Raw genomic sequence first — 27,793 nt, forward strand, 5'->3', positions numbered from 1 at the left:
CAGAAAATGTTCATGCTCACAGTTTCTTCTTTTTTGGTTATATCACTAGCAAATATATTCGTGCGTAAATGGGACATACAGCTTATTGTAAGATCATTTTGACAACCCGTGGCTTGGAGATTTAATTAACAACCGTGTCTTGAAATCAAACTCCCAATTTGTTATGGAATGGGACTTTGCACTTTGCTTGGATACGTTGTATTAATTCGTATGGGCATGAGAGCGATGGATCATGGAAACGCTTCATATTTCAATTCGGTCCTGTTTGGTTGCGCGTTCGTGTTGCGTTTGAGCCAGGTAAGCGAGAAAAGCGGGAAATCATATCCCCAAGGCAACTTCGGGGGAAGTTGGTTTCTTCACCGTATGATCGATTTGTTGAGATTCGTGCTATGCCTCAACCACGCCTGAGGGATGCCCAACCTAAATCTTTTGGGGTTTTGCCTCACGTTGCCAATCTATCGGCTCCATCTCTTCTCTTCCCGTTTGCCGACACCTGACCATCTCCTGGCTTATCTTCGTTATGTGGATAGGTAACATTATAATTCTGAAAGTTTTGACATATACCATTATAGTTCATCTATTTTGAGTCTTACTATTACAATTCTTCGATTCATTAAAATACGTCACGGTGTACGCTTCGGAATGACTTAGGCCCACCTACAGCCGTACATGGCCACCAAGTGTTTGTCTATGGTCTATTTTGCCCTCATCTTCACGGCCATGGTCTTCTGCTTCCTGGCCGGCGACACACCGCCCTCCTCCATGGCCGTCGCCCTTTGTGCGCTCCCCCACCTCGGGCACCCTCCATGGCTGCCGCATCGGGCCAGTCAAGCTGCCGACGGGCTCGCACATGCGCACTGCTGGGCTGCCACCAGACGACCAGGCGGCCGCGCCATGGCCGACGAGTGCTCGCGAGCGGTCTGCCGCGCTACCACCGGGCAAGCGCGCGAGCGGGTCGCCGCGCCGCTGCCGGGCAAGCGCGCGAGCGGGCCGCCGCGTCGGGCCACCTTGCGCTCTTGGTCTCCCGCCGCCGGCTTGAAGATGTTCGGCGTCGGCGCGATGCCGAACTCCATGAGCGGCTGTGCCTGGGTTAGCCAGTGCCTGGAGGGTGTGGAGCGGAGCACGCCGCGCCGAAGGGCTCGTCGGTGGTGAGCAGCGTCGGGAACGAGTTCCTGCCCACCTTCCACAACTCGAACTTTGGCGACGCGCCGTGGGATTCCGAGGATCTCCCAGACTCACTGCGGCGGCGGAGGAGGAAGCGTCCCCATGACGCCATCCACTGACAGTGGCTTGTGCTTGCTTTGGCCGTGTCTTGGATCTGGGCAGCGACAGTGGAGGCAATGCGAGATGGACTCAGGAGGAGAGGAAGCTAGGAAGGAGGGAGGAAGGAGATGACTGATGGGGTCCACACGTCAATGACATAGAGAAAGGTAGAAGGGCAGTTTTGTTTATACAAAAATACGATGACACCGTGTACGTCTGTAGGTGGGCTATGTCCTTTCCATGCGTACGCGTATTTAAAAAACGTCCAAGAATTATAATGATAAAATTTAAAATAGGTGAATTGTTACGGCCCCTTCATCTTCCCCATCGAGGTTTTCTCCGATTCTCTCTCGTTGTCCCAACAGCAACTATGGATTCCCACCTGCTAGGTCCGGATCTGGCCAAATCAGCCCTGGTGCTAGCAGATCCGGTGGTCATCTTCGCGGCGCGGCGGTCACGCGTCTCCCCTGCCGGTGCCGCCGCCGCTCGCGTCCGGCAGGTTGCGCGCCGCCTTCTGCCCGAGAGATGGCTCAACGAGGAAGGCACGAAGCTTCGGTACGAGCCGTCCTAGATCATCTCCTTCAACGCCGGGCCGCGGGCATGCCTCGGCGAGGAGATGGCGCTCGTGCAGATGAATACCACGGCGGCGGCCGTGCTGTGGAATTTCACCGTCCGAGGTGGTGCCGACCATGTCGTGGATCCGAAACTGTCCTATCACACTTCACATGAAAAATGGGCTTGTCGTCAAGGTTATGAGAAGGGACGGACGGCGCCGTTGTGCGTTTGCTGCTGCTGACTGAACACGTAGGTGCCTGCAGATGCCTAGATTGTGTTCTTTAGAATCTTTTTCTTATTTTACTAGGCCACTAACATGTGGTTTTATCTAGTAACTGATATTCTATTGGCTGCGAACGATGGATTCTGATCGAATTGTTTGCTACGATTTTATAGCTTGCTTGTGCTGAACTGCTGATAGATGCAGTCTTGTGCACTGTGCCGCGTGACTGAAAAAAATAACTGGCGCCCTTACGATTTTATAGCCTTGTGAGCTGACTAGCTGAGAGGGGACTTATTGGGCTAAATGTACTTTAGAGTTACCCTTTACAAATAGGCAGGGTACGAACCAGTGATGTCAACTTGTCTGTCAAAGTGTCAAGTGCCTTGTCAAGAGTTTTCTTGCTTGTAAGAAGAAAGTGGCCAATTCTCTAAAGATGTTTTGTTTCTTATGTCCAGCTCCATTCAAACATTTTCCTGAGATGGTCACCAATATGAAAATTTCTTGCGCTGATTTGGTTCCAAAGTGTGATTCATTGGTACGAAGTGGAATGTGTTTTTTCTTTTAGTTGTGTGTAAAGCATGAAAAAATTATTGATATGCAAAAATAACTACGCATAATGGATTTCCAATCTTGAAATATGAGTTAGAGCATCTCCAAGAATACCTTAAAATTCTTTCTATAACTACTGAGTTCCTCAAGTCCCAAAAAAGTATTGGAAGCGTTAAAGATGTGTTTCTCCAACAGTTTTTAAAAAAACCACTCCTAAAAATTAAAAATATGTTTTTTTCACGGGAGAGTGCGATCATCCAGGTCGCGGAGAGAACTCCACGAACGCCGGCCGCCAACCACCCCCAGCGCAAACGCAACGCAACACACCAGCTAGCAGCAAGCAAGCTGGTGTTGTAATGTGATGTCCACTAAACTTACTGTTTTGGTGGCCATATATGATTAAGCATGGAACATATCAGTTATGAAAGTTGTGTTTTTGGATCATACTAATGCAAGCAAGCACTGGTGATGCCTTAGGGGTTACGAACTTTATGCTTCATATCATGTTGGTATGTTTGTAGGTTACCTTTGTCTTTACATGTAAGTTATTTTCTTAAAATACATGTTGGTTTCTTTGCAGCTTTTGGGCGCAAGAAATTGCTCAAAACAGGAAGGACTTCACCAAAAATCACACTTTCGCTAGAAGTGAACTCAAATGTTATAAATCGGTTACTGTGAAAGTAGACCTTGTTGTCTATTCCATGTTCCATATAATATAAAAAGCGAGCGAATTAGTATTGTTTGCTGTCACAAATCAGCATCTTGTCGTCTCTTCCGTACATAATTTACCACGGACAAAAGTGAATGGAAATGCAACTAACGCTGTCATCCGAAGCAACAATGGACCAAACTTCAATCATTTTATAAACAAGTGGTAGCTGATTAGTATTGTTTGTTTTCACTACGTGAAAAACGGTCTTTAACAACGGAATAAATTTTTTGTAGGGGCAGTCGGTGATGGAGCCGCTCCTACAGCGGCGTGCTCGGGAGGCCAGAAACTAGTCGCCCCTACAAATAGAATAGCAGGAGCGGCTGGTGATACGAGCCGCCCCTACAAATAGATCGGATTTGTAGAGACGGCTCACTCACCAGCCGCCCCCAAAGTTGTTATTTATAGGGGTGGCTCGATCACCGACCGCCCCTACCAATGCTGCACTTATAAAAAGCCTCCTCGCGTCGCTCACTCCCGCACCGCCTCCACCTGCTCGCAGCTCGCTCCCTCCCTCGGCTCCGCCGCCCTCCTCCTCGCCTTTTCCGCGCAGATCCGGCCTCCCCCGCCCTCCTCCTCGCCTTCCCCGCGCAGATTCGGCCTCCTCCTCGCCTCCCCTGCCCTCCTCGCCTCCCCTGCCCTCCTCCTCGCCTTCCCCGCGCAACTGCGGCGGTGCTGAGCCCCGGCCGAGGCAGTGCACGGGTGCTGGCTGGTGGCCGGCGGTAGATCCGGCCACGGCGGGCCTAGATCCGGTCCCCACCCCCACGCCTTCCTTCCTGCCTGCCTGCCTGCCCGGAGGCCAGAGCGGAGAGGGGACGCTACGGCGACTTGGAGCGGCAATCGATGGGCATGGCGGTGCCGTTGCCGGGGTAGTTGAAGAGGAAGCGGCACGAGATGCGGGTCCAGAACTGGAGCGAGGCGAAGATGCCGACCTTCCAGGTGGTGCGCGCCTTGCCGAAGAGGTCGAGCGGCACGACGGACTCCCGGAGCGCGCCGGCCATGGCCTCCATCACCTCGGGGCTGAGCTGCCGCCCCTCCGACACCACCTGATACCGGAGCGACAAGAAGCTGCGGCGCGGCATGGCGAAGGTTCCGGCACGCAACAGCGCCACCTCTGCGCCGCGGAACCCGACGGCGAGGTTGACGCGGGAGAAGGTGGCGTCAGTCTTGGAGTTGGAGTTCTCCGCCAGCACCGTCAGCGCCAGCTGCAGGTCCCGGATGGTGCCCGATTGGTCGTACAAGGTCAGTATTCTGAACTGGCATCTCTCCGTTTTCTTGTGTGTTATTTGCGTATTTTTGCCTGATGATCCCTAAGAATGTACTGTTTATTTCTATATAGAGCTGTCGCCTGATAGAAAATTTCCACAAGATGATTTTGCACCCTACTCAAATCACAGCCATGATTGGAATCCTGCTGTAAGTAACAGGGTTGATTACACTGGTGCCACCCTATCAAGAGTCAAACTTGCTGCTTCCCTGCAATGTAAAAGTTAAATCTTGTGTTGAATGTGCCTCAGTTACTCTATTATCTTGTAGGGATCAGGTATCATGTGGAACAGATATAACTTCCCTGTATTTCTACTTTCAGAAGAGAGTACAAAGACTGTTCAAAAGGTAGTTTTCCGTCTTCTCTGTTGCATACCTTTTTATTTCCAAAGTCCTGTTTGTCTAATCTTTTCTTCCACATTTATATATTGATGATGACTGTCAATAAAAGATTTCAGAAAAAAATGAGAAGACTGGCAATGGGTATAGAGCAAATGTTGCAGAATTTGACCTTGTTATGCAGGTTTGGATTCTTTTTTAGTCCTTATTATGTTGTATTGACGACAGAAGCATGACCTTTCATCAAATGGGACTATTCTTCTTCTAATTGACATGAACTTCAGACAACCAAAGCTCAAACACATGATTCAACATCCTGCCTCAAAGAACAATCATGCTTGCCCTTAGGAGGACACAGGTGTGTTTTTTTTTCCTTAGAGGTAGTTTCAAGTTGCATAATCATGTATACACTTTTTTTTTTGCGAAAAAAGTGTATACATGATTATGCATAATCATGTATACACTAATACTGTAAAGTTCAAAATTGTCTCTCAGAAACTACTATATGTACCTCAGTACCTACAGAGTTGTCATACCTTTATATTTAGTTTTTATATGTTATATCATTGTTTAAATCCTCATATTTGAAGGGCAGTGCATGGGCTTCATTACCGCCACTTAAAAATGGATCTACAGAGTATCAGAAACCTTTAATATTGGCTATTGCGTCCCAAGACTCTGCATCGTTTTTTCGGGACCGTAGTCTTGGTTCAGATTCTCCCATATCTGTAAGTTGCTAGTTTGCTAACGGTTTGCGATTGTCCTATTCATATTATTTACTTATGCCAGATAAATAATTTCTTGAGTTGTTTCACAGGGATTGATTGCCTTGCTCACTGCTGTTGATGCTCTTTCTCACATTCATGATTTAAGCAACCTTAAGAAACAGGTATGATATGACCACTGATTTTGTTTGCTAGTTGCTCCCATGTTATTATGCTGGATATTCTTTTCTCTCTTACTTAGAGTAGGTATCCAGCAAATCTTATCCACCAATTTATCTTTTCTTCTATTATACTTGTCGTGAGGTCCAAGCTACTGGTATCTTTGTTAATGTTCTTATACCTTAGCTTACACATGGAATGGTACATCTAATGTGATTCTTCATATCACTCTTAATGAAATTATGTGTGATTGGTTCGTCAAGCAACATCTTCTTCCTGCAGGGGCAAAGGTAGCTGACCAGCCGGTGACGAAGCGAGCGGCCCTGCCTGCAGCAGCCTGCAGAGCAGCAAAGGTAGTAGAGCAGGGCTTGCTAGCAAGGTAATCTATTACATGGACCCACTTCAATATCAGGGTATTTTGATTTACTTCTTTTTAAAATTTTGAACTGTATCTATGTATTGGCTTCCTTGTTTGATTCCTATTCTATATAGCTTTCACAGTGAATATAACTGTGCTATTTTGGAATATGACTTTGCTTTAAGGTAATATGGGCTCTACCGACAGAACATGGGAAGAAAGTAGTGTGACAATGGCAATAAACCTACTAAGGAAAGATTCATTTACTTTCAAGTTTCTATTCATAGTATTTGTCCACTATGGGTAAATGTATAGGTTCTTCAAGAATTTTGATTGCTAGAATACTGTGGTTGCTCCTATATAAAGTATAAACCACTAACTCATCATCTTTTGTGTGTCAGGACTATTACTTCTACAATGATGACAATGGAGTACAACAATTGTTTGGGAACCCGCAACTTTGAAGACTTAGCTGAGATTCTTTGGGTGACAAGTATATCATTAGAATTCTTCAACTTACCTACCATTCCTCTTCCTCCTGCCTGTAAACTGAAAGCATGCAAGTTGCTGCCTGTTGACTTCACCCCTCTCCTCTTGTACCAATATTTAAATTCTTACGTCGTTTAATGTTCTGGTCAAATTTGAATTGTAAATTTAATTTTTTTTGGCGAAAAAATGATTTATAGGGGCGGTTGGTACTGTAGCCGCCCCCCTACAAATCGATTTGTAGGGGCGGCTGGTGTTCCTAGACCGCCCCTACAAATCGATTTGTAGGGGCGGCTACAGTATTAACTGCCCCTACAAATCTATTTCTAGGGACGGCCTACAAATCGATTTGTAGGGACGGTCTGAGAACCGTCCCTATAAATCAGCGATTTTCATAGGGACGGCTGGTAAAACCGCCCTTACATAGGGTTACCAGCCGCCCCTAAAAAACTTTTCTATGTAATGTTTGAAGTACCAATTTTTGGTCATTACTCCCTCCGTTTTTTTATAAATGTCGTATTTGCCAGTGCTACAGAGACCAAGAAGATGATTAATTATTCTCATTTTCAACAGTTGCGTGATTAATGATCCAACGATTATCCCTCCGTTGCTTCACCTCTCACTTTTGCATGCAAATCGAACGGCTGCTAAAGGCTTCTCCGCACCAGCGAACTGCACGATTGGGGCGTGCCCACACCCGGCCCTTCGCGTGCATGCACGCATGCACGATCTTAATGGCGCTTGTCTTTAACCGAAGAGCGGACACAAATACGACACTTTTTCCCGACGTTTTGCAAAAACGAAATATGACATTTACAAAAAAAAACGGAGGGAGTATAATATTATAAAATTCATATATTATCTAAAGATGTTCAAGAAAAAATTGTATGAATAGGTACAGTTCATTGTTTTGTAGTGGTCAATAAGTTTCCAAAATATACTTGCGGGGTCAACGCCACATAGGCAGGCACATGGGGCGGGCGGAGGACAAAAGTACGTGGCATTTTGCCTCCCCAACCAGGCACACGGTGGGACCAGCTTAGACACAAATCTGGAAGGGACCAACATCAGCGGTGAGAAAAATGACTACTCCCTCAGTCTCACAATTCGTTATGGAATGCACGCATGTCAAACTTTTTCAAATTTAACTAGGTTTATAGAAAATATGTGTAACATCTATATCTCCAAATAAGTTTATTATGAAAGTATATTCAACGATCTATCTAATAATACTAATTATATATTATAAATATTAATATTATTTTATATATAATTGGTCAAAGTTAAAAAAAACCTAATTTCTAGAGAAGCGAGAACGATTTCTATTTTGGGACACAGAGAGTCCCCCCGAAGTTGCCTGCTGAAAAACTGCACTGAGAAAAGCCCGCCAGACATCCCGCGACCCCACGTTCATCGCGACCGCGCTTCCGCGTTCGATCATCGCCTGCAGTGTTGTTCGGAACGCGTCCCTGTGCCCGTGATTTGGAAACACGGCCCATGTTCGCACTCGCCCAGGCAGCCGGCGGTCTCCTCCCTCCTCCTTCACTACTCCAGGTCCGACGCCACCTCCTCCCTCCTTCAACGCTCCGGTCTGGCGCTACCTCCCTCCGACCCACTTACTCGTGCTCCATGCGCACCGCCCTCCCTCCGCCTGCACCGCCGCCCTCCCTCTGCTCCCTCTCTCCTCAAGATCCGGCACCGCCCTCCCTCTGCCGGGCGGATCTGAGGATCCGCCGCCCAGTGAGGCAAGTCGCGGCCACAATCGAGCTCTGCCCCGTCGTCGTCTGCTCTGACCAACAAGAGAAGGGAGAGAAAAAGAAATAGAAACTCTTTCTTATGTCCAGATGCAAAAGTATAGACACAGATGAATAGTGTAGAACAGTGCTAGTCCGCTACGGGTAGATTTAGAAAATGTCCAGGGGTGCTAGTGTAAAATATCCTACCCAAAATAATCGAGACAGTCAAATGCTCTGCTTATTTATACAGCAGATTCTCTAGAGTGTGGCTTATCATATAATCTTGCTCAGCTTATAAGCGAGACTCACATGGGCTAAACCAAACAGGGCCTTCGTCTTGTGACTAACTTGTACGGACATAGCACATAGATGAATATATGATAGACCACAAAAACTTCAGCGTGTTGGGTAAGTTTCATGGTACCATCTCACCTCATGTACCGGTATCTTTTTTGAGTTACTAGGGTAATGCCCGTGTTGCATCGGGTAAACAATCAGATGTAAAATAAGAGAAAATCGAGAGTTTTTTGCATGGTTGTTTGTGCAACCGGATACACTGGGTAAGCGATCAAGTTTTTGAGTTTTTTTGTTATTTTGTCTAGCAATCAGGTTAATCCACCAAATTAGGTATGAATCTAAAATGCTACGAATGTTATAGGTATGAGACCAAGAAGATGTTGATGTTACACTAGCTGAGTGCCCGTACGTTGCAACGGAAAAAAAAAGCAACAATAATTTAAGTATAAATGAGTGTTATACTGTTACTGAAAAATGATGATACTTCAAGACATGGTATCAAAACATCAATATTATTACACGAATGGATGGAACCATTAAAATATAACTCAAGTTCTCATGTGAAATTAGAACAACCAAGTTCACACCATTGATTGATATGCTAGACTAAAACCTGTTGATTGGCTACAAAAATAAAAATTTGATACATGATTAAATCATAGGCCTTCGAATGGCCAACTGGACACATAAAAATTAAAGCCACTTATCTTTCCCATCTGCACGAAAGGAGGTTGAACATTTTGATGTGAACTGATTTAAGAGGAAGCATGCTTTACAAATTCTTTCTGAGTTGACAGCATTTACAGCTGAACTGTTGCAGGTTCAGGTGAATCAGTCTGGCTTTATAGGAAATTTACTCTAAGCAGATTATGAACTGAACATAGCGTCATTTTAGACCACGGAGACTTCCAATGTGTGGAAGGGAGAGTGAAATATGCATTTATCTGCCGCTTCTTGTCCCACTCCTATGCCAGCAACCACAATAGCCAACGCCCAACAGAGCAGACCAAATCCTGGCTTCTCAACTCACCATGATATGGGTCGCCTGCTCGCCCCAATATCCGCTCCCGCTGCAGCCACTGATAGCACGATGCTAGGCCGTGGGCTGACTGTTGCTGCCAAACAAGACCACTTTTTAGAACATCTTTTCATTGATGCTTGCGTTGTAGCCGCCACCTTCAGGCAAGTGGATTTTGAATGATTAGTTCAGCATTAAACGGTACCAACGGCAAGTTTACTGTTAAGGTGAATGATTGCAAAAGACCTTAATATGAAGGTTTAGCGTGGTCTGCATTATATTGCAATTAATAAGCACTGAAGATCACCTTACAGGTAAAGGGAGAATTGTCTTTACAGGTAAATGAACAGAAGAATGAGAGGGAGAGAGAAATCAGAGATGAACCTTGACACCAAAATTTGGTCCGAGGAAAGGAACCCGAGGTCTGAATTTGTTAAGGAAAAGTCGAAATATTCAACAAGATCGGCTAACCAAAGTTGCCATCAAATAAGTAAGATAACGCCATCATATCAGGGGAATGAGCCCCATTGGCAAACGCGACAAGGCAGGAAGCGAGAGGATACGTCGGACTTCATAGAAGGGAAAGATTTAGGTCCAAGTTATCATAATTTAGGAAACTTTATTTTCTTTTCCAAGTTTGAGATCGGTCTTGTTCGACCAGGACTCGTAGTCAAGCCTCGGGTATAAATACTGAACCCCGGCTATTGTAATAGACATCTCTCATCGATCAACCAAACAATTACCTTTACTTTTTGGCTTAGGCCACCCCTTAGGAGTAGAGTAGATTTTGACGAGTTCTTTGGGCAAGCAGGGCTGCATCGGACGACCTGACCTCTGACTTATTTGTGAGTATCTGTCACGACTTGTATTGTTACTTATACGGCTGCAATAGGCGACTAATCTCTTGCAAGTCGCGGTATAAGTTAGTTATCGATCTATATTGTTATTTGTAAGGCTGCAACAGACGACTGATCTCTTACAAATTACGGTATAGATTAGTTATCGATTCGTATCAACCTTTACAAGGCTGCAACATACGACTGATCTCTTGTAAATGTTAGTATTGATCAAAATTATCGATATTGTGTTAAATAGTTTACTATTTATAATAATATCACCAATTGCACGATCTAGATTGAGATTTGTTAGTCTTACTATTTTGATCTATTGTCTGCGGATTACCATCACAGTTGAATTCAATTCTTGACGTTAGTTCATGTTTGATGACTAATCCATCTCGATCTTGATAGTACATGGTGGGTGCTTGAAGTCGTGTTCTGTTAAGAGATAGATTCGTTGATCACCAGTATCTGGTATGAGTCTGCTATCAATGCTGCATCAACCGACTCGATCTGTCGATAGCGTGTCAGATTGGATATTGTCAGTTAATAGATCTATCTATTAAGAAGAGCATGGCGTTAGCCACCCGCCATGTCCCCATCAGCTATTTAGCCCATGGCTTGAGCTTCCACGCGTACGACATGCTTTCATGATTTCTTTACGATATAAGTAGATCTATCAATAGCTGGTCTTTGATCTAGGGTCCTTCTGTCAATGCTGCATCAGATGACTCGACCTGGTGATGGTACACTAGATTGGGGCTAGTTGTCTGTAGATTTATTTGTATTCAATGGATGAGTGATCGTATGCCGTATGACACGACCACTGGAATCAGCTATCTTAGCCGATACCCTTTTTGCTGAGGATATACTGGCTGTTTACATGCTTTTACTTGTTTTTGTCTTGGTTAAAAGCTAGTATATCTATCACATGTATGCTTACACGCCTATCATTACACCTTTCGCATGTTTTCATGATCATCAGCTAAGTTAGATCCATGTAACCAAGTGAATAATAATTATCGATATGTTTGTTTTGATTACATTACATTATGCACATGTAGGATATCGACTCTTTAGTCGATAGCCTTATCTTGCTGGCCACTTGGCCATATATTTGGAACTGTCTAGACAAACACTGGCATATTCTACCTTAAATTACTGATTAACTTTCTTTCCTTGTCAATTACAGGGTCAAATTGACTGGCACGCCCTCGGTCACGACCATCCGGTCTAGTGTCCGCTTTAAGCCTAGAGAGAGCTCGGGATATGCTTCACGCGGTTTCTCTTGGCTTGCTGCGTGTCGGCGGCTCTCCGTCGCTTTTTGCCATCGACACGGATTGACACGTCCGGTGGGACCACAATCGTGAACATGGACAATCAAGCGATCCTCAAGGTCAACCTTGAAGACCTGCCTGATGACCAGAAGGCAGTCATTGAGCGGGCGGTGAAAGAATTCAGAGAAAAGTGTCTATTGTCTTACGACAAGATGCATGATTCAGTCATCTAGAAGACTCCCCTATCAAGCGTCCTCTTGCATGAACAAAGTGAAGATGTTGAAGCAAAGACTATTGCTCATTTGGTCCATAAGACTGTTCATGAAGCCTTTACGAAGCACAATAAGGTGTTGGCCAACACGATCGGTAATGTTTTGAAAGAAATCTTCTTTGGAGCGCCAGTTGATCAAGTTGGGCCAACATACTCTAATGGCTTTAATCCTTCGGCTGTGGGAAGCAACATACCTGGTACTAGTCAGCAGTCAAATGGTGGGCAGTTCCAACAGCCACCAATATAGTAACTTTTGGGAGGATAGGCTCAAGATTAGACCCTGCAAACAGCAGGGGGACAAGGTCAAGCTCTGCCAGGCACAGGGGGGCAAGGTCAAGCCCTATCGATAGTAGGGGGGTAGGCTAAAATGATAGGGGGGCAACCACCAGCACAACAATCACGAAGTGCCCTTGTCACACATTCATTCCAGTAGCCAACCTCTCCAGCTACTCAGTGGGTTATGCAACGGCCGGCATAGGTAAGATTCAATACTTCCTATCAAACGCCTCAGTCAACCCATAAAATTGCTCCATCAGTATAGAGGATCATCAAGAATATTGATCCTAACTACTTTAATAGTTGGTTGTAGGGATATGTGACTCACAATGCTCAGATCAACTATCCAGAGGGGTAGCACCTGGTTTCTGATGCCAGCACATATGAGCTCATGCCACATCCTTGGTATCAAAACCTTTACAGTTATAATGCACAACAACTCCAGCAGTCTCTGGCTTAGAATCAACAAGTCTAAGTACAAGGATCTCAAGCTCATGCTCAAGGGCAGCCGAGACAAGAAGTTGTTGGCATGGATGCTGATGAGTTCATCAATAGAATCACTGCTATGATGCATAGCCAATTCAGTCTAAAGCCTAAAGGATAGGTTGGCTCTTACCAGCACCCATACCCAGCCTGATATGATATTGTGCAACTCCCGCAACGCTACAGAGTCCTAGATTTCTCCAAATTTACTGGGGTAGATGAGATGACAACCATGGAACATACCAGCCGCTATCTCGTTCAGCTTGGAGAAGCATCTGTTGTGGAGGCACATAAAGTTAGATTCTTCCCCTTGTCCCTACCTGGACTAGCCTTCAGTTGGTTTTCATAACTAAAACCAAACTCGATCACTGGATGGGTCAATCTAGAGAACAAGTTCCACGCATATTTCTACAGTGGGACAGGTGAGAAAAAGATTATAGACTTGACAAGCATGAGGCATAGGAATAATGAGTTAGGCTCTGAGTTCATTCAAAGATTCAGAGAAGTAAGGAGCCGGTGCTACTCATTGAATCTGTCTGATGGCCAATTGTCTAAATTGGCCCTTCAAGGGATGTCTCCATTAATCAAAGAGAAGTTTGATGGCCAGGAGTTTGAAAGCTTGACCCTTTAGTTCAAAGAGTGTCTGCCTTTGAGAATCAGCATTGAGCCATGTGCAAAGAGAAGTATTTAAAGGGTACCACTGCTATGACTGACCCCTATGATGCAGACTTTGATGGAGACGATCTAGAAGTCATGATCACCGAATGGACATAGGGCAAGGCTCCTATATCTTGTCCATGGTGAAAGAAACAGAGAACACCTACGACTTTGATGTCAAGAAAGTCGACAAGATCTTCGACTAGCTACTAGAGAAGAACCAGTTGAGATTACTTGCAAATCATGTGATCCCTTTGGCTGAAGAACTTAAAGGGAAGAAGCACTGCAAGTTCCACAACGCTACTAACCATAGTACCAATGAGTGCAGAATCTTCCACTTTCACATTTAGAAGGCCATCAAGCAAGGAAGGATCAAGTTTAAGCCAGCTCAGAAACTGACAATGGACATGGATAAGCATCCTTTTTCCTAGGGGTACACATGGTAGAGTTCCAGTTGGCTAAAGGAAAGATGAAGGTCTTGACATCGGCTAAGGCCAGAGAAGATAGGTTGGTTGACCCCAAGGTTCAAATATCTGCTAATGAGTATGAAGAAGCTAAGAAACAACGCGATCAGCAAAAGAGTCGATATGAAAAAGGTGAGACATCTAGAGCTGGTGATATGCATCCTCGTGTGACTTCTAGGATCTTGTTGAACAAGTGGCAATGCCAGAAGGACAAGGACTACCAACACCAGCTTGAAGAAGAAGAATATGAGCGTCGGTGCGTGGAAGAAAGGTATGAAAGAGAACAAGCAGAGTTACACGGGAATTGTCCTTTCTTTCGACACTGATGGAACAAAGATTTGAAATTGTCTACAAGACATAACTGCCAGAGTGCAGTAATCAATATGCAGAGCTCATGCAATCTCAACCCAGCTATCGGTGCATCCATGAATGTTTGAGTTATCAACCCAACGACATCGATCAGCACGTAAAAAATAAAGGAGTTCATGATGGAGAGAAAGAGTATGTTTGGCAAAAGGGCTAGTGGTGTCTAGGAGGTCTAGCAAGGAGCCAAAAGAGAAGAGTTCAACGCTTGAGGAATAGAGAGTTGGAAGCTTAGAAGTACAACAGACCTCAGACATGGCGCGTGAAACAAACAGTCAACAAGGGTAAGCCATCAGCTAATATTGATATAGTCTTTATCCTACCTATAGAATTTAGAGCTCCTCCCAAGTATAAACAAGAAGAATCTAATGAAAAAGGGTGTGATGAAGAAGAATTAGAAAAGCTGTGGCTTGGCAAGCCTTCTAGTCTCAACAAGCCATATTTGACAAACCATCTCAGCAACGGCACTTAAAGGCTTTATACATGAAAGGATTTGTCGATGGAAAGCCGATGACTAAGATGTTAGTCGATGGAGGCGCTGCAGTCAATCTTATGCCATACACTACCCTCCATAAGCTTGGGAAGGGCCCTGGAGATCTGCTTGAGACCGATATGATGTTGAAAGACTTTTGTGGTAACGCATCTAAGACACGGGGGTAGTCAACATCGAATTAACGATTGGGAGTAAGACTCTACCTACTACTTTCTTCATCATTGATGGTAAGGGGACATATAGTCTACTCTTGGGACGTGACTGGATCCACACCAACTGTTGCATTCCATCAACAATGCACCAATGTCTCATCCAGTGGCAAGGAGATAACATCAAAGTGGTTTGGTGGACATGTCTATAAGCGTGGTAACAGCCGATCCAGCATATTGGGAATTTCAAGATTGTGAATGCTTCTCTAGCAGAATCTAGGAAGGAGGCGTCATCAAGATCAACGATGAATGTCAATAGCCGATTCAAGCAATTGGCTCTGAGGGTTTATTTTGATGACTCCCCAAGTTGGTTGTTATGGAATGGCTAAAACTTGCTCTCATTGACTAGTTCGCCAGAATATAGCCGTTCTATTTCAAGGAGTCGAATTTGGATGTAATAGTGCAACATTTTTAAGAACCTTGACAGCTGGTGATTTTTGGTTTAATACTTGAATCATCATCTGCTATCTTTAGAAACATCGCTCGATATGGGACTTTGACCCTGGTGATTAAGGTTATTATTCAAGTTTAATCAATTTTGGATCATCGCCAGGATTGACAGCCGGTACTAATAGAGTATCGCCTTTAGAACAAAAAATGAAAATCCTAATTTAGCCTCAAAAGGCGAAAGCCAGTGCCGTACGCACCGCCTATAGTGCAAAAAGAAAATGAAAAATACAAGTCGTATAGGGAAAACATTAGCGGCATTCATAGAGATAGACAAGAGATCAACATAAGGGAAGTCAGCTATTTTATTCATGGTTGGATGCCTAGATACAAATTACTAGCCGAAGAAAACTTTGTTTACAATTCCTTCGGCTAAAGAAGCATCTGCGTGCCTAGCAAAAGCCTCCACTAGTTCATGATGGTCATCTCCGCTGGCAAAGCTAGGCTGGAGCACTGGAGTTCATGCCCAAAGTTCACCTAGGCGGTCATCAGGGCCACCATGGCCCTATGGTGGATGTTGTGGAGGGTGATCTCCCCAGCGTGCACAGGGATGTCCTAGAGGTGATTCACCACCAGATCGCCCTAGGTGTTAAAGGCCCTGGCAGTGTTGTTTGCCACCAGTTGGATGGCATCTAATTCCTCTGTTAGGGCTAAAATGAAAAGGGAAAGAGTCATCAAGAAGAACATGATAGAACAAAGATGATGAAAGGGCGAGGTTTCTTCTGAGAGTCCTACCTGCATCCCTAGTGTTGGAATCTGCTAACCACGCTCGATCAATGCTACTCTCCCCCTCGATGGTAGCGAGAGCAGTTTGGGAGGTAGCCAAGGTGGCCTCTAGACGCTTGGTTTCTTGGGTCACCTCCCAATGGCAAGTTAGCACCTCGTCCCATTCATAAAGATAACGATGGGTGTCATCTCCATTGTATGACTCAGTGGAATCAATGGAAGAAGCCACTGGTGCCATTGGCTGAGCCTCGAACCTCACTAGAGATTTTGGACAGCGTCCTGGGTGACATTCCTGTAAAACAAAATCACTAGGATCAGATGATTATTAGAGAATTAGGAATGCAATTCTAGCGTACCCTAGGATGCAAAGGCGTTGGCGCTGAGGGAGATCCTCCTCTAGAATGTTGCCAGCAGGACGCTTATCGTCCGCCATTGTTCTTGACTAAGAATATTTGGCCTGAGGAAGAGGAAGAAGAGGATGTGCAGTAGCAAGGGTGGGGACGAGTGCATATGTGACCTCTCGGCTATCCCCTAGGAGCATACATTTATAACCAAGGTTGGCATGGGTAGGTTTATCGAGCTGTGTCAAAATAAAGGGCAGTTAATGGAATACGAAAGGCCATTCCAAGAACCGAGGAGGCCATGTGTGGTTGAATGAGAAGGCAACAGTTGAACGTGATGAGTTGCCATTGGGATTCTATGTTTTCATTGAGTTCCGTACTACGGATTTGAAAAAGTTTGCTCGTTGTAGTTTTGTGTTGCCATCTGAGCCCGAGGATTGGCTTTAAGGATTGATTGGTTAAGGACAGTTGTGAGAAGCCAACTTCGAAGTCTAAGAAGAATTGTCGGAAGTTGATCACTAAACAATAAGGAGATTTATACAAGATAGAGAAGTACGTTGGCTAAATATTGACACCAAATACCACAAGATTAGGGATTGGGGTTTGTGAACCGTTCGAGTTGTGAAGCATCTAAGCGAATAACATCAGTCTCTACAACCGTATTGTCTCTCAAGATCTAGACCATAGGTTTTAGAGGAAAGTTGCTCAATGCTGTTTTCATTTTACACTTAACCTTAGACGATCTGACCCCAGGAGGGTAGTCGATTCGATCTGATAGGCTATTCTTGGATCAACTAAGGGACTTGAGTTTGAGTTCATTGATGGATACTTCAAGTTATCAACCCAGAGGCTATCACTAAAGGGAATTGATGATAATGAACAAAGGATGCTCGGAGCCAAAAGTACGAGGGACATATTTTATTTATTCACAAACATAACCCCTAGTTACAAACTAAGGGCTGAGGAAGACGTTGTTCATGACTTCCTAGGCCAAGGTTATGTTTGCCATGGCGGCACCGGCCCCGTTGAAGTCATCCACCAGGTCTTAGTAGTCTTAAAGGTTCTCCTCCTCCAGGAAGCCAGGCTCCACCAAACGAAGGTCGTGCCTCGAGCGCACCTGGGCTATTGCCAGGGCAACGACAGCACTACGGCGGACACCATGAAGGGCCACCTCCCTGGCATGCACAAGAACATCTTGGAGGCGAGCCTCTAGAGTGTCACCCCGTGTGTTCAGGGCACTAAAGGCATCGCCTACCGCCAACTAGAGGGATTCCATTTGCGCCGTCAGGACTAAAAACAAAGGAACGCTGAAAACCGTTAGAAGATCGGCAATATAGAAGCATCGAAGGAAACCAGAATGTTGAAGATCTTACCGGTGACCCTGGTGTCTGACTCTGCCAATTGCGCCTAGACCACGTTTGCTTCTGCCACCATGGTGGAGAGGGCGGCCTAGGAAGCATTCAGGGCAAACTCTAGTTGCCCATTACGGCGGGTGGCCTTGGAATAGCGGTCGACCACCGCATTCCACTCATGGCGGAAGCGCCGTGCATCATCTTAGTTGTAGGAGTCGATGGAGTCAGAGGTGGAGGCCGCTTGCGCCATTGAATGGGCATCATGAGCGATGCTAGAATGATCCCCACTACAACATCAAACGGATTAGGAAAGGAAGATGAAAAACTAAGATAGATTCAATCTTACCCCTAAAGATGAAGGTGCCAGCGGGGAGGAAGATTTTCCTCTAGGAGGCCACCAACAACGCGCTTGCCGTGGTCCATGCTTCTCTGGATGTGGTTTTTGGATCTAAGAGCAAGGGGAAGAGAAGTTGCATGGTGGCGAGAGCAGAAGAAGGAACAAATGGGAACCCTCGGCTACCCTCTAGGGGTGTATTTATAGATAGGATGGGGTGCTGATGGGTCTTTTGAATCAAGAAGAATGAATTCAATTTACAGAAGATAGAAGGCCATCTTGAATATTGAGGGAGCCACGCATGGCCTAATAAGGGGAGAGCAGTTGTAGAAGCAGCGGATGTGAAAATTTCATTCATTAAGATTATTTGTAGTTTCATTCAAATTCGGGATGCGGATGTGAAATAATATCCGCTGCAGTTTTGCATTTTCACGTGTGTCCAAAAGCGGGCCCTGGAATTGATCAGCAAAAGTTCAGACAGTTGGTTGATGGACCAAGCTTGAAAAGGTGGTCAATTCAAAGAAGTCGATCACTGGTGTAGAAGAATTTGAGCGTAAGTAGAACAAGTATTAGCCAAACCAAGGAGATGACAAGAGATTAGTTTTGGAGCACAGGTTTAAGAAAGAGGGATTGATCAAAAGGTTAAAAGGATGATCAACATCAAGTGATGAAACCTCATGCCATTGGTCAAAAGAAGCCAAAGAAATTAACATGGGATTAAGAGCAGATAGTTGAAAGTGCGGTGCATGCAACGATCATAAGAGGATAATTTAGGAATAAAATCATTTTTATCCCAAAATTGGGGAGCATGTGTTGACACCAAAATTTGGTCCAAGAGGAAAGGACCTCAAGGTCTGAATTTGTCAAGGAAAAGCCGAAATATTCAACAAGATCGGCTAACCAAAGTTGCCATCAAATAAGTAAGATGACGCTATCATATTAGAGGAATGGGCCCCATTGGCAAATGCGACAAGGCAAAAAGTAAGAGGATATGTCAGACTTCATAGAAGGGAAAGATTGAGGTCCAAGTTATCGTAATTTAGGAAACTTTATTTTCTTTTCTAAGTTTGAGATCGGTCTTGTTCAACCAGGAATCGTAGTCAAGCCTTGTGTCAATAGAATATCGTCGACAGTCCTTCGAGGGGTATCCCACGAAGGTAGATTGATTAGCAGAGATGCATGTAATCGAGAACAAGAAGGCAATAGAGAGACAAGAGTTAGACAGGTTTGGCCCGTCAGCGCGACGTAATACCCTACTCCTATGGTCTGTTGCTTTGTATTGGCTTCGTATGATCTTACATGTGTTTTGAGGGGGTCCCTGCCCGCCTTATATAGTCTAAGGGGCAGGGTTACAAGTCGGGAAGATCTAGGAGATAATCGAAAAGTAATAACAGATTACATAAATCATGGGATCAAATGTATCCTAACAGATCTCATAGTATCTTTAGGATATCTTCTTGGTGTCTTGTGGGGCGCATTGAGCAGCGTTGTGCTCCGCAAGGCTTCATCTTGTGGGCTGGACCACCCCTAGGGGCGCAACCCATGTAGTCTACCATGGGTATCTAGAGTCGTACCCCCCATAGCTTATCCTCGAGCACCTTGTATCCGCTGTGCAACACTGTCTTGAGCTTGTCCGAGCAGGTGTGAACAAAGCTAAGCAGTCAAACTCATAGTTCGACCACCATAATGAGTCACCGAGCAGTTGTGAACCATCGCTGAGCAGTGTATCCCAAGTAAGGCTTGCCATAAGGATGTAAGGAGCTCAAGCTCAAAATCGAAAATTTTCTTGCTGTGAACCAAGTGTGCCCACTTAGAGTTCAACCATGAGAAAAGGAGGTAATTGTCTTCAACTTCAGGAGGCACGGAGTCTTCTAGATTAGAGAAAACACACTCACCTGCAAGGTGAAGTGTGCCCACTTAGTCCCTGAGCCTGATTGTAGGTGACGTAGTCATGTAGTGCTAGGGTCCAGAAAGTAGAAGAAAAGCCAAAGACTAGCCGAGCAGGCAACCAGTCCCTAGGCATAGCCCTAAAATGAAAAGCGCATATTCACCGCAAGGTGAAGTGTGCCCACTTAGTGCCCAAGCCTGACAGTAGGTGACATGGTCACATGGTGCTAGGGTCAGAAACAATAGTAACGAGAAGAAAGTCCCTATTGTGGTGAGAAACCAAGTCGCAATGATGATGTAGTCCCTAAGCCACTAGTGGAAATCTTGGAGAAATCAAATTATGGAGAAAAAACTAGAGTAATGGCTGTATAGTAGAAATTACTGAGCCTTGATGGTATTGCGGAGAAGTCGGCGAATATTCGGTGTGTAGTTCCAAGTTGCATTAGAGAATAGACGATATGGGCCTCAGTTGCACGGAAGCCCAGATAATGGCCCAACACACTGCTTCAGGGAATTCAGAAAAGCGCAAATCGTGGTGCGGTTTCCTAAAAACCCTTGAATGTGAAAAATGGGTATGATTTCTTTATAACTATGTCGCCGCACTCCGCGCTCCCACTTTTGCCACTTTGCCACTTCGTCTTCCTCCTTAGCCTCGTGCTCCCCCATTTGTATTCACACGCGCTTCCGCCTCTAGTCCCAATCCAGATCTGAGGAATGGCGCCGAAGAGAGGAAGTGGCAACACAAAGAAGGCGGCCGCCGAGGCGAGCCATGACAAGGAATGGGTGCCATCGCTCATGTGGGAGATGGAGCTCAATGGGATGGTGGAGGTAGGCATTCTTCCTGACCATGTCACCATCGGATGGCGTTTGACCAATAGTGAACCCTACCTAATGCCGCATACTGATGAAATCATAGTCTTCGAAGATTATTTCTGGTGTGGATTAGCACTTCCTGTTCATCCTTTCTTGCATGATCTATTGGAGTATTGGGGAGTAAGCCTATGCAATCTGCATCTGAATACTATCTTGCATATTGTTGTCTTTATCCACTTCTGCGAGGCGTATCTTGGCATTCTGCCCCACTTCAACCTCTTCTGACACCTGTTCTGGCTAACGAAGAAGGACAGGGGTGGTTCTAGGGTGGTCGGCGGTGTGTATCTACAGCTCCATGATGGGATGATAGGCTAGTACATTACTGTGCCACTGAACACCTTGCTGAAGGGGTGGAATGTCAGGTGGTTCTAGATGAAGCAAAACAATCCTACCATCAGATGCGATGTCGACCAGCTTCTAGAGAACCAGAGGAGCTGGTCGGAGAAGCTGACTAGTGCTGATATGGATCAAGTGAAGGAGCTCCTCGAGCTAATGAGGGGCATGAAGGTGAATGGAGTGGTAGTTGCAGTGAGCTTCATAGTGCGCCACATCTAGCCCTGCAAGGAGAGGGCTCATCCAGGCTTTGACTTCAAGGGAGATACTGACGGCACCCGAGAGAGGATGGAGAGGCTAACGAAGGAGGTCGTGCTACACCGGGCTGCTGAGCTATTCACTCCAAACTCGCCGTATAGCGTGCTAGGGCAGTCGAAAGCCTTCAGCTGCATGAACCCACCTCCTTAGGTAAAAATCTCAACTGTTGTTCTTGGTAAGTTTTATCCTGTATCGGTGCTGAGAAGTAAACTGATTCACTTGTGGAAAGATTCATTTGTAGGAAAGGGCAGTGTACTTCTTAGGCATACCGAGGAGCGATTGGCCAAAGTCAGTGGACGCTAGGCCAACCACTCAGCCAGAGGAAGGTGCCATCAGCACCTCATCCTGAGTTCGAAGATGAAGGTGCTGGTTGGAAGGAGGGTCCTCCCCTGATTTCGGAGAAGGTTTAGAGGAAAAGGGCGGTGACTAGATGAGCCGACCCAAAAGAAGAGGAAAATAGAATGTGTAGCTACCCGCAAGCCAGGGTGGCATCTCTCTTGGTGGCAATTAGACCACTCAGACGTAGAGTGCGGCGATGTCTGAGTGGTCGAATGACGATGGGGCTTCTAGTAGGTCCTCCTCCAAGCACTGAGGCACCACCGCTGCAACACTGCACATGAAGGTGCAGTCAAAGGGAGGGGAGGGAGCCCTCGAGCAGTAGGTAGAGGAGAGGCCAACTGGTGGGGGCCTGCAAGACCCCTAGCCCAGGGCATGCGGGTTGACCCTAGAGCTATGCTTGGGTGCTCAGGGAGGTAGCGCTAGTTCAGAACCATCTACCGGGAAGCCAACGTGTAAGTATCCCTGCCTTGGAGTCGGTTGATGTCTGATCTTTATAGTTGTGGTGATTGATGAGCTGATCTGATGTAGAACGAGGCACACAGAGGATCTAGATCCTTCCGTCTAGTCTAGCGAGCTAGCTAGGGGCTATTCCTAGCATGGAGACCATGCTGACGAACTCCGTCCAAGAGTCCCTAGGCGCTCGATGGTTTGCGGATGAGTCGGCCACCACTGCTGATGGAGTTGGTGGTGGAGAATGGTTGGCGACGATGGCGGCCGATGCGATGGAGATGCTAGGAGCGACAGCGAGAGCCACCAAATCTTCAAAGGCTAGAGCAGGAGCTTCTAGGCGCTGTGCTAAAGCCTAAGGCATAGAGGCTGGCTAGCGTCAGAGGATCAAGTGACGTGCCATGAGATGTCATAGGGCGTGGTCGGTCGCTGCGTGCTACCACCAAGCCCCCAGGGAGCGCCACAGGCTATAGAGGAACAGGATGAGGTCGAGGAGATTGAGCGTGAAGAATCATGACCTCAAGCCATCTAGATCCTCTACAAGCAGGGGGATGAAGTGGTGGTCGTGGAAGAGGAGGACACCTCTAGGGAGGTGAAGACGCTACGATCCACCCTTTCCATAGCCATGAAGCAGATCGACGTCAATATTGCATCGGCATTGTCCGTCTTTGGTGTTGGAGAATGGGGTTCTTTATAATCTTGGTGCTTTTGCAAGGCATAGCGCGAACTACCATACAACGACAGTAGCTAATCAAGAGGATGGAGCCCCTCGCCGAGGAGAACGCGAAGCTAAAGGAGGCGATGAAAATGATGGAGAAAAACATCCAGAGGGCCCAGCGCGAAAGGGATCTTGCCTGAATCAAACATGAGGGACCTAGAATACCAAAAGGGGGCCTTATCTGAGTAGCTGACGACCATCTTTGAGCAGCTAAAGTGCACCTCCAAGTAGCTAGGAGCACAACTCCAAGAAGCTAAGAAGCGTCTCCGAGTAGAAGAAAGTTACGACTGGATCGATGAATTTGTTCTGCATTGCCGAACAATATTGTTGTTGCTGATGACCATTATGTTTATAGAGCAAGATGCGAAGCTCGACTAGTTGTGTCAAGTCATTGGTCAGCTCCAAGAGGAGAAGGAGAAAGCATTTGGGCGAGCGAAGAAACTGGCCGAGGAACTAGAAGGAGTTGTCGCTGATATGATTGCTTCATGTGACGAATCCCTTTGGTGTCTATAGAATACCGTCAAAGAACTAGGGCATAGTTTGACATGCTGGAGCTAGAGGCGCATACCTAGAGGAGTAAACTCGATGCCATAGTAGCTGGAGTCAAGCCGGTGCTCGACTGTATCGACATGGAGGTGGTGCCTTAGCCCGATGATAGGCCTCCACGTCCGGACACCATAATCGATAGGTGCAAGGCGGTGTGGGAGAAATTCAATAGCTTCAACCTGAGACACCACTGTCTCCATCGTGACCCATGCCCTAGCAGTGGTCTGTTCTCATTACCCTATCATCGATCTTCGAGCGATAGGGGCTAGATTTGCCGGAGGGATGGGTGCGGCGAAGCAGCAGCAGCTGGAAGATGAGGTGGAGGATACAGTGAAGAGGCTAGCCGGCGATGTTGATTTGTTTGGCAAGGCATACGGTGAGGGCCAAGCTCATTGACCTGAGTAGAGGGAAACCTATATGTAACAGCTAGAGAGGAGAGTTAAATGCCCAAGGGCATAAACGAACATTTATGTATTTGTATAAATGTTGTAAGTAGACGTGGTGTGCATGTTTATGTAGTTGGCTAGCACTTTCGGCGAAAGATAGATGTATTGTTAACCCTAACGCATTTATACATGGTATAAGTAGCATCCGAGCAGTTAGTTGTTACTGGGCTCTTGGCCTTGGCTATCCCGTATTCCATAACGTCGAGTGCTGGAGCCTGTGCATGTGTAGGAGGAATAGACGTGTCCCAAGGAACCACAGTCGACCAGCCCATAACATAGAGCGCGGAGCCCAGTAGCACATGTAGGGAGAGATCAGAGACTGGGTTTTCTCCAAAGAACACAGAGCGGAACATGTGCTGCTCGATGGGTGGTGAAATATCTTAGAGATATTTTAGTATGGTGAAACGGGGCAGAGCATATACAAGAGATCATGTATAATTGTCAGAGTTTAAACCAAAGTAGCATAGAGCTAGCGATCGCAAATGGAGATTAAACCATAGTGGAGAAATAATGGAGACAAATTATGGTGACAAAAACTTCATTTATTATGGAGTGGAGAGTACATATCTGGAGCGTTTCAAGGATAGAAACATATAAGGTGCTTGATGTGCCACGGATTGGGGATATTGATTCCATCCAAGTCACAAAGCTGGTAAGACCCTAGGTCGGGTAACCTCTTTGACCATGTAAGGCCCTTCCTAGGGGGAGGAGAGCTTGTGCATCCCTTCGATTTTCTACTTTCTGCGGAGAACAAGGTCACCGACCGCAAATGAACAACCTTTGATATTGCGATTGTAGTATCTTCGTAGGCCCTCTAGGTATTTGGCTATGCGGATGCAAGTGATCAGGTGTTCTTCTTCGGCCTTGTCGATGTCCTCTGCCTGAACAGCTACTGGCTTGCTCTTCATTATAATGCTCTACTTTGGGTGCTCATAAAGTAATGTTCATGGGAACTACGGCCTCTGAGTTGTAGACCAAAAAAATATGGAGACACACCGGTGTTGCAACTAGCTTGAGTACTGTAGTCCCCAGACCATAGCTTAGAGCTCTTGGAGCCATCTACCCAGGATGCTTTTCCTCTTTCTGGTATAGCCTCTTTTTGAGGGCATCGAGGATCATGCCATTTGCCCATTCGACCTAGCCTGTTGGCTCTAGGATGGGCAACAGAGACATATTTGATGGAGATGCATTAGTCTTCAGTAGAAGTCCCAAAAATGATGACCAGTGAATGTAGTTCTGAGGTCGTTGATAATGCTATTCGGGAGACCGAATCTGTGGATGATATATTCGAAGAGCTTGATTGCCTTCTTTGTAGTGGCCGAAACAAGCGGCTTGTATTCTATCCACTTGGAGGAATTTGTCGATGGCGACATATACATACCAAAAACCACCTGACGCAGGCTTGAAAGGCCCAATCATGTCCAATCCCCAGCATGCAAAAGGCCAAGAAGCTAGGATGGTCTACAATTCCTACGCCGGACACGTGTATTTGCTTGGTGAAAAATTGACATCCTTCACAACATCGGACAAGGTCTTCTGCATTCGGCGATGGTTGTGGGCCAATAAAAACTAGCTCAGAAACCTTTGCCGACCAGGTTTCTCGAGGCTACATGATTACCACAGGAACCAGAGTGAATTTCAAGAAGTAGTTTCACTCCCTCTTCTTGGGTGATGCATTTCTACAGTATCCCTTCCTTGGCACTTTTCCTCATCAAGTTCCCATCCACCAGCACATAATGCTTGCTACAGCGAATGAGGCATTCAGTTTTGGTCTTGTTAGTGGGTACATCGGCAGTTGGTGAGGTACTTGATGAATTGTTCCCTCCAATCTACAGCCGGCAAAGGCACCGCAAGTACCAGCTGTTCGGCGGGGGGGATTTCTTGAACTTCCTTCTCTTCCTTAATAGATGGCGTAAAGAGGTCTTGAACAAAGACCCTTGGCAGAATCAGTGGCATGAGAAGAGCCTATCTTAGATAGGTGGTCGACGAGCTGATTTTGATCTCATACCATGTAGGTGGTACTCGATACCATAGAACTTCCCTTAGAGTTTCTTGATCTCGATGAAGTACGCGTCCATCTTCTCACTGGAACAGGACCAATCTTTGTTGACCTGGTTGATGACTAGCGCAGAGTCTCCATATACCATGAGGCATTTGACTGCCAAGCTCGATGGCTAAATGGAGTCTGTGGAGACATGCTTCATACTCCACAGCGTTGTTGGAGGCTAGAAAATGAATTTGGAGAATGTATCAGAGCTTGTCCTTGGTTGGAGTAATGAATAAAATGCCAGCACCAACATCATTGATGTTGAGGGCACCGTTGAAGTACATCACCTTAGTGCTCGGGGCAAGCAACAGTGATGGGCTCTTGGATCTCAGTCCACTCAGCGATGAAATCAGCCAACACCTGTGACTTAATAGTAGGCCTGCTTCTGAATTCAATGGAGTATGTGCTGGGCTCAACAACCCACTTGATGATGTGGCCATTGGCCTCTTTGTTGCGGAGGATGTCCCCCTAGAGGGAACTCGGTAACCATGGCGATCTTGTAGTACTCGAAGTAATGGTGAAGCTTACGCGACGTGATCAAAATGGCATATAACAGCTTTTGAACCTGAGGGTAATGAGTTTTGGACTCATTAAGAACCTCGCTGATGAAGTAGACCTAGACGTTGTACCTTATAGGCATGTCCTGACTTCCTCACACTCGACGATGATAGCTATGCTAATGACGCGAGAAGTGGCGGCGATGTAGATCAGTAGGGTTTTGTCTGGTTGAGGCGCCATCATGATCAGAGGCTTCATTAAAAACAACTTGAGCTGCTCGAAAGCTATATCAGCCTCTTCTGACCAGGAGAAGCCCTCGGAGGCCTTAAGTAGTTTGAAGAACGGTAGTCCCTTCTCGCCAAGGCGTGATATAAAGCGGCTGAGAGCAGCCATGCACCCTATGAGCTTCTGTATATCCTTTACGTAGGTTGGCCATTTCATATTGGTGATGGTGGAGACCTTATCAGGGTTGGGTTCGATGCTGCAGGCACTGATGATGTAGCCCAAGAGTATGCTAGATGGAACTCCAAAGATGCACGTTGAAGGGTTCAATTCCATTGGTATCTTTTTAGGTTGGTGAACGTTTCTTCGAGGTCGGCGATAAGATTATCGGCAGTCTTGGACTTGACGACCACATCATCGATGTAAGGTTCAATGTTGTGGCCTATCTATTGATCGAGGCACATCTAGATGGCCCATTGATAGGTCGCCCTAGCGTTCTTGAGTCCGAAGGACATGGTGGTATAGCAATACGCACCAAAAGGCGTGATTAACGATATTTTGATCTGGTCGTCCTCTTTGAGGGATATCTAGTGCAGTCTAGGAAGGAGAGGAGTTCGCAGTCGGTGGTGGAGTCTAAAACCTTGTCTATTCCGAGGCAGACCGAAGGGGTCTTTAGGGCAGTGTTTGTTGAGATCAGTGTAATCAATTCACACATTCTCCATTCTTTATTCTTTTTTGAACAAGAACTAGATTTGCTAACCACTCAGGATGATACACTCCTTTAATAATTCCTGACAGCTAGGAGCCATTTTATTTCTACCCTAATAGCCTTGTTCTTGTCTGGCATGAATTGTTAGAGTTTCTGCTTGATCGGTTTGGCGGTCGGCGACACATTCAAGGAGTGCTTGATCTTCTCCCATGGTACCCCTAGGCATGTCTACAGGTTTCCAAGCAAACATGTCGG

General features: G+C 46.0%; 1 protein-coding gene across 1 annotated transcript; it reads left to right on the forward strand.

Annotated features, from left to right (window-relative positions):
* The first annotated feature begins 1,952 nt into the window (after positions 1-1,952).
* Positions 1,953-6,811, forward strand: LOC136503412 (uncharacterized). The gene is made up of 10 exons (XM_066498500.1): positions 1,953-2,012; positions 3,112-3,130; positions 3,708-4,541; positions 4,639-4,715; positions 4,836-4,913; positions 5,017-5,088; positions 5,189-5,262; positions 5,500-5,632; positions 5,722-5,793; positions 6,071-6,811. The coding sequence occupies exons 1-10, from the start codon at positions 1,953-1,955 to the stop codon at positions 6,080-6,082; spliced, it is 1,431 nt and encodes a 476-aa protein (XP_066354597.1). The 3' UTR covers positions 6,083-6,811.
* The last annotated feature ends 20,982 nt before the right edge of the window (positions 6,812-27,793 follow it).

This window comes from Miscanthus floridulus, chromosome 14 (assembly GCF_019320115.1).
Source record: "Miscanthus floridulus cultivar M001 chromosome 14, ASM1932011v1, whole genome shotgun sequence".
Taxonomy (NCBI): Eukaryota; Viridiplantae; Streptophyta; class Magnoliopsida; order Poales; family Poaceae; genus Miscanthus; species Miscanthus floridulus.

Bases quoted from the DNA above. Each gene is read 5' to 3' on its own strand.
- LOC136503412 (XM_066498500.1), top strand. From the start codon at position 1,953: ATGTCGTGGATCCGAAACTGTCCTATCACACTTCACATGAAAAATGGG. The intron at 4,542-4,638 runs GTCAGTATTCTG...ATTTCTATATAG, and splicing joins TGCCCGATTGGTCGTACAAG to AGCTGTCGCCTGATAGAAAA. The intron at 5,263-5,499 runs GTGTGTTTTTTT...TTTGAAGGGCAG, and splicing joins TTGCCCTTAGGAGGACACAG to TGCATGGGCTTCATTACCGC.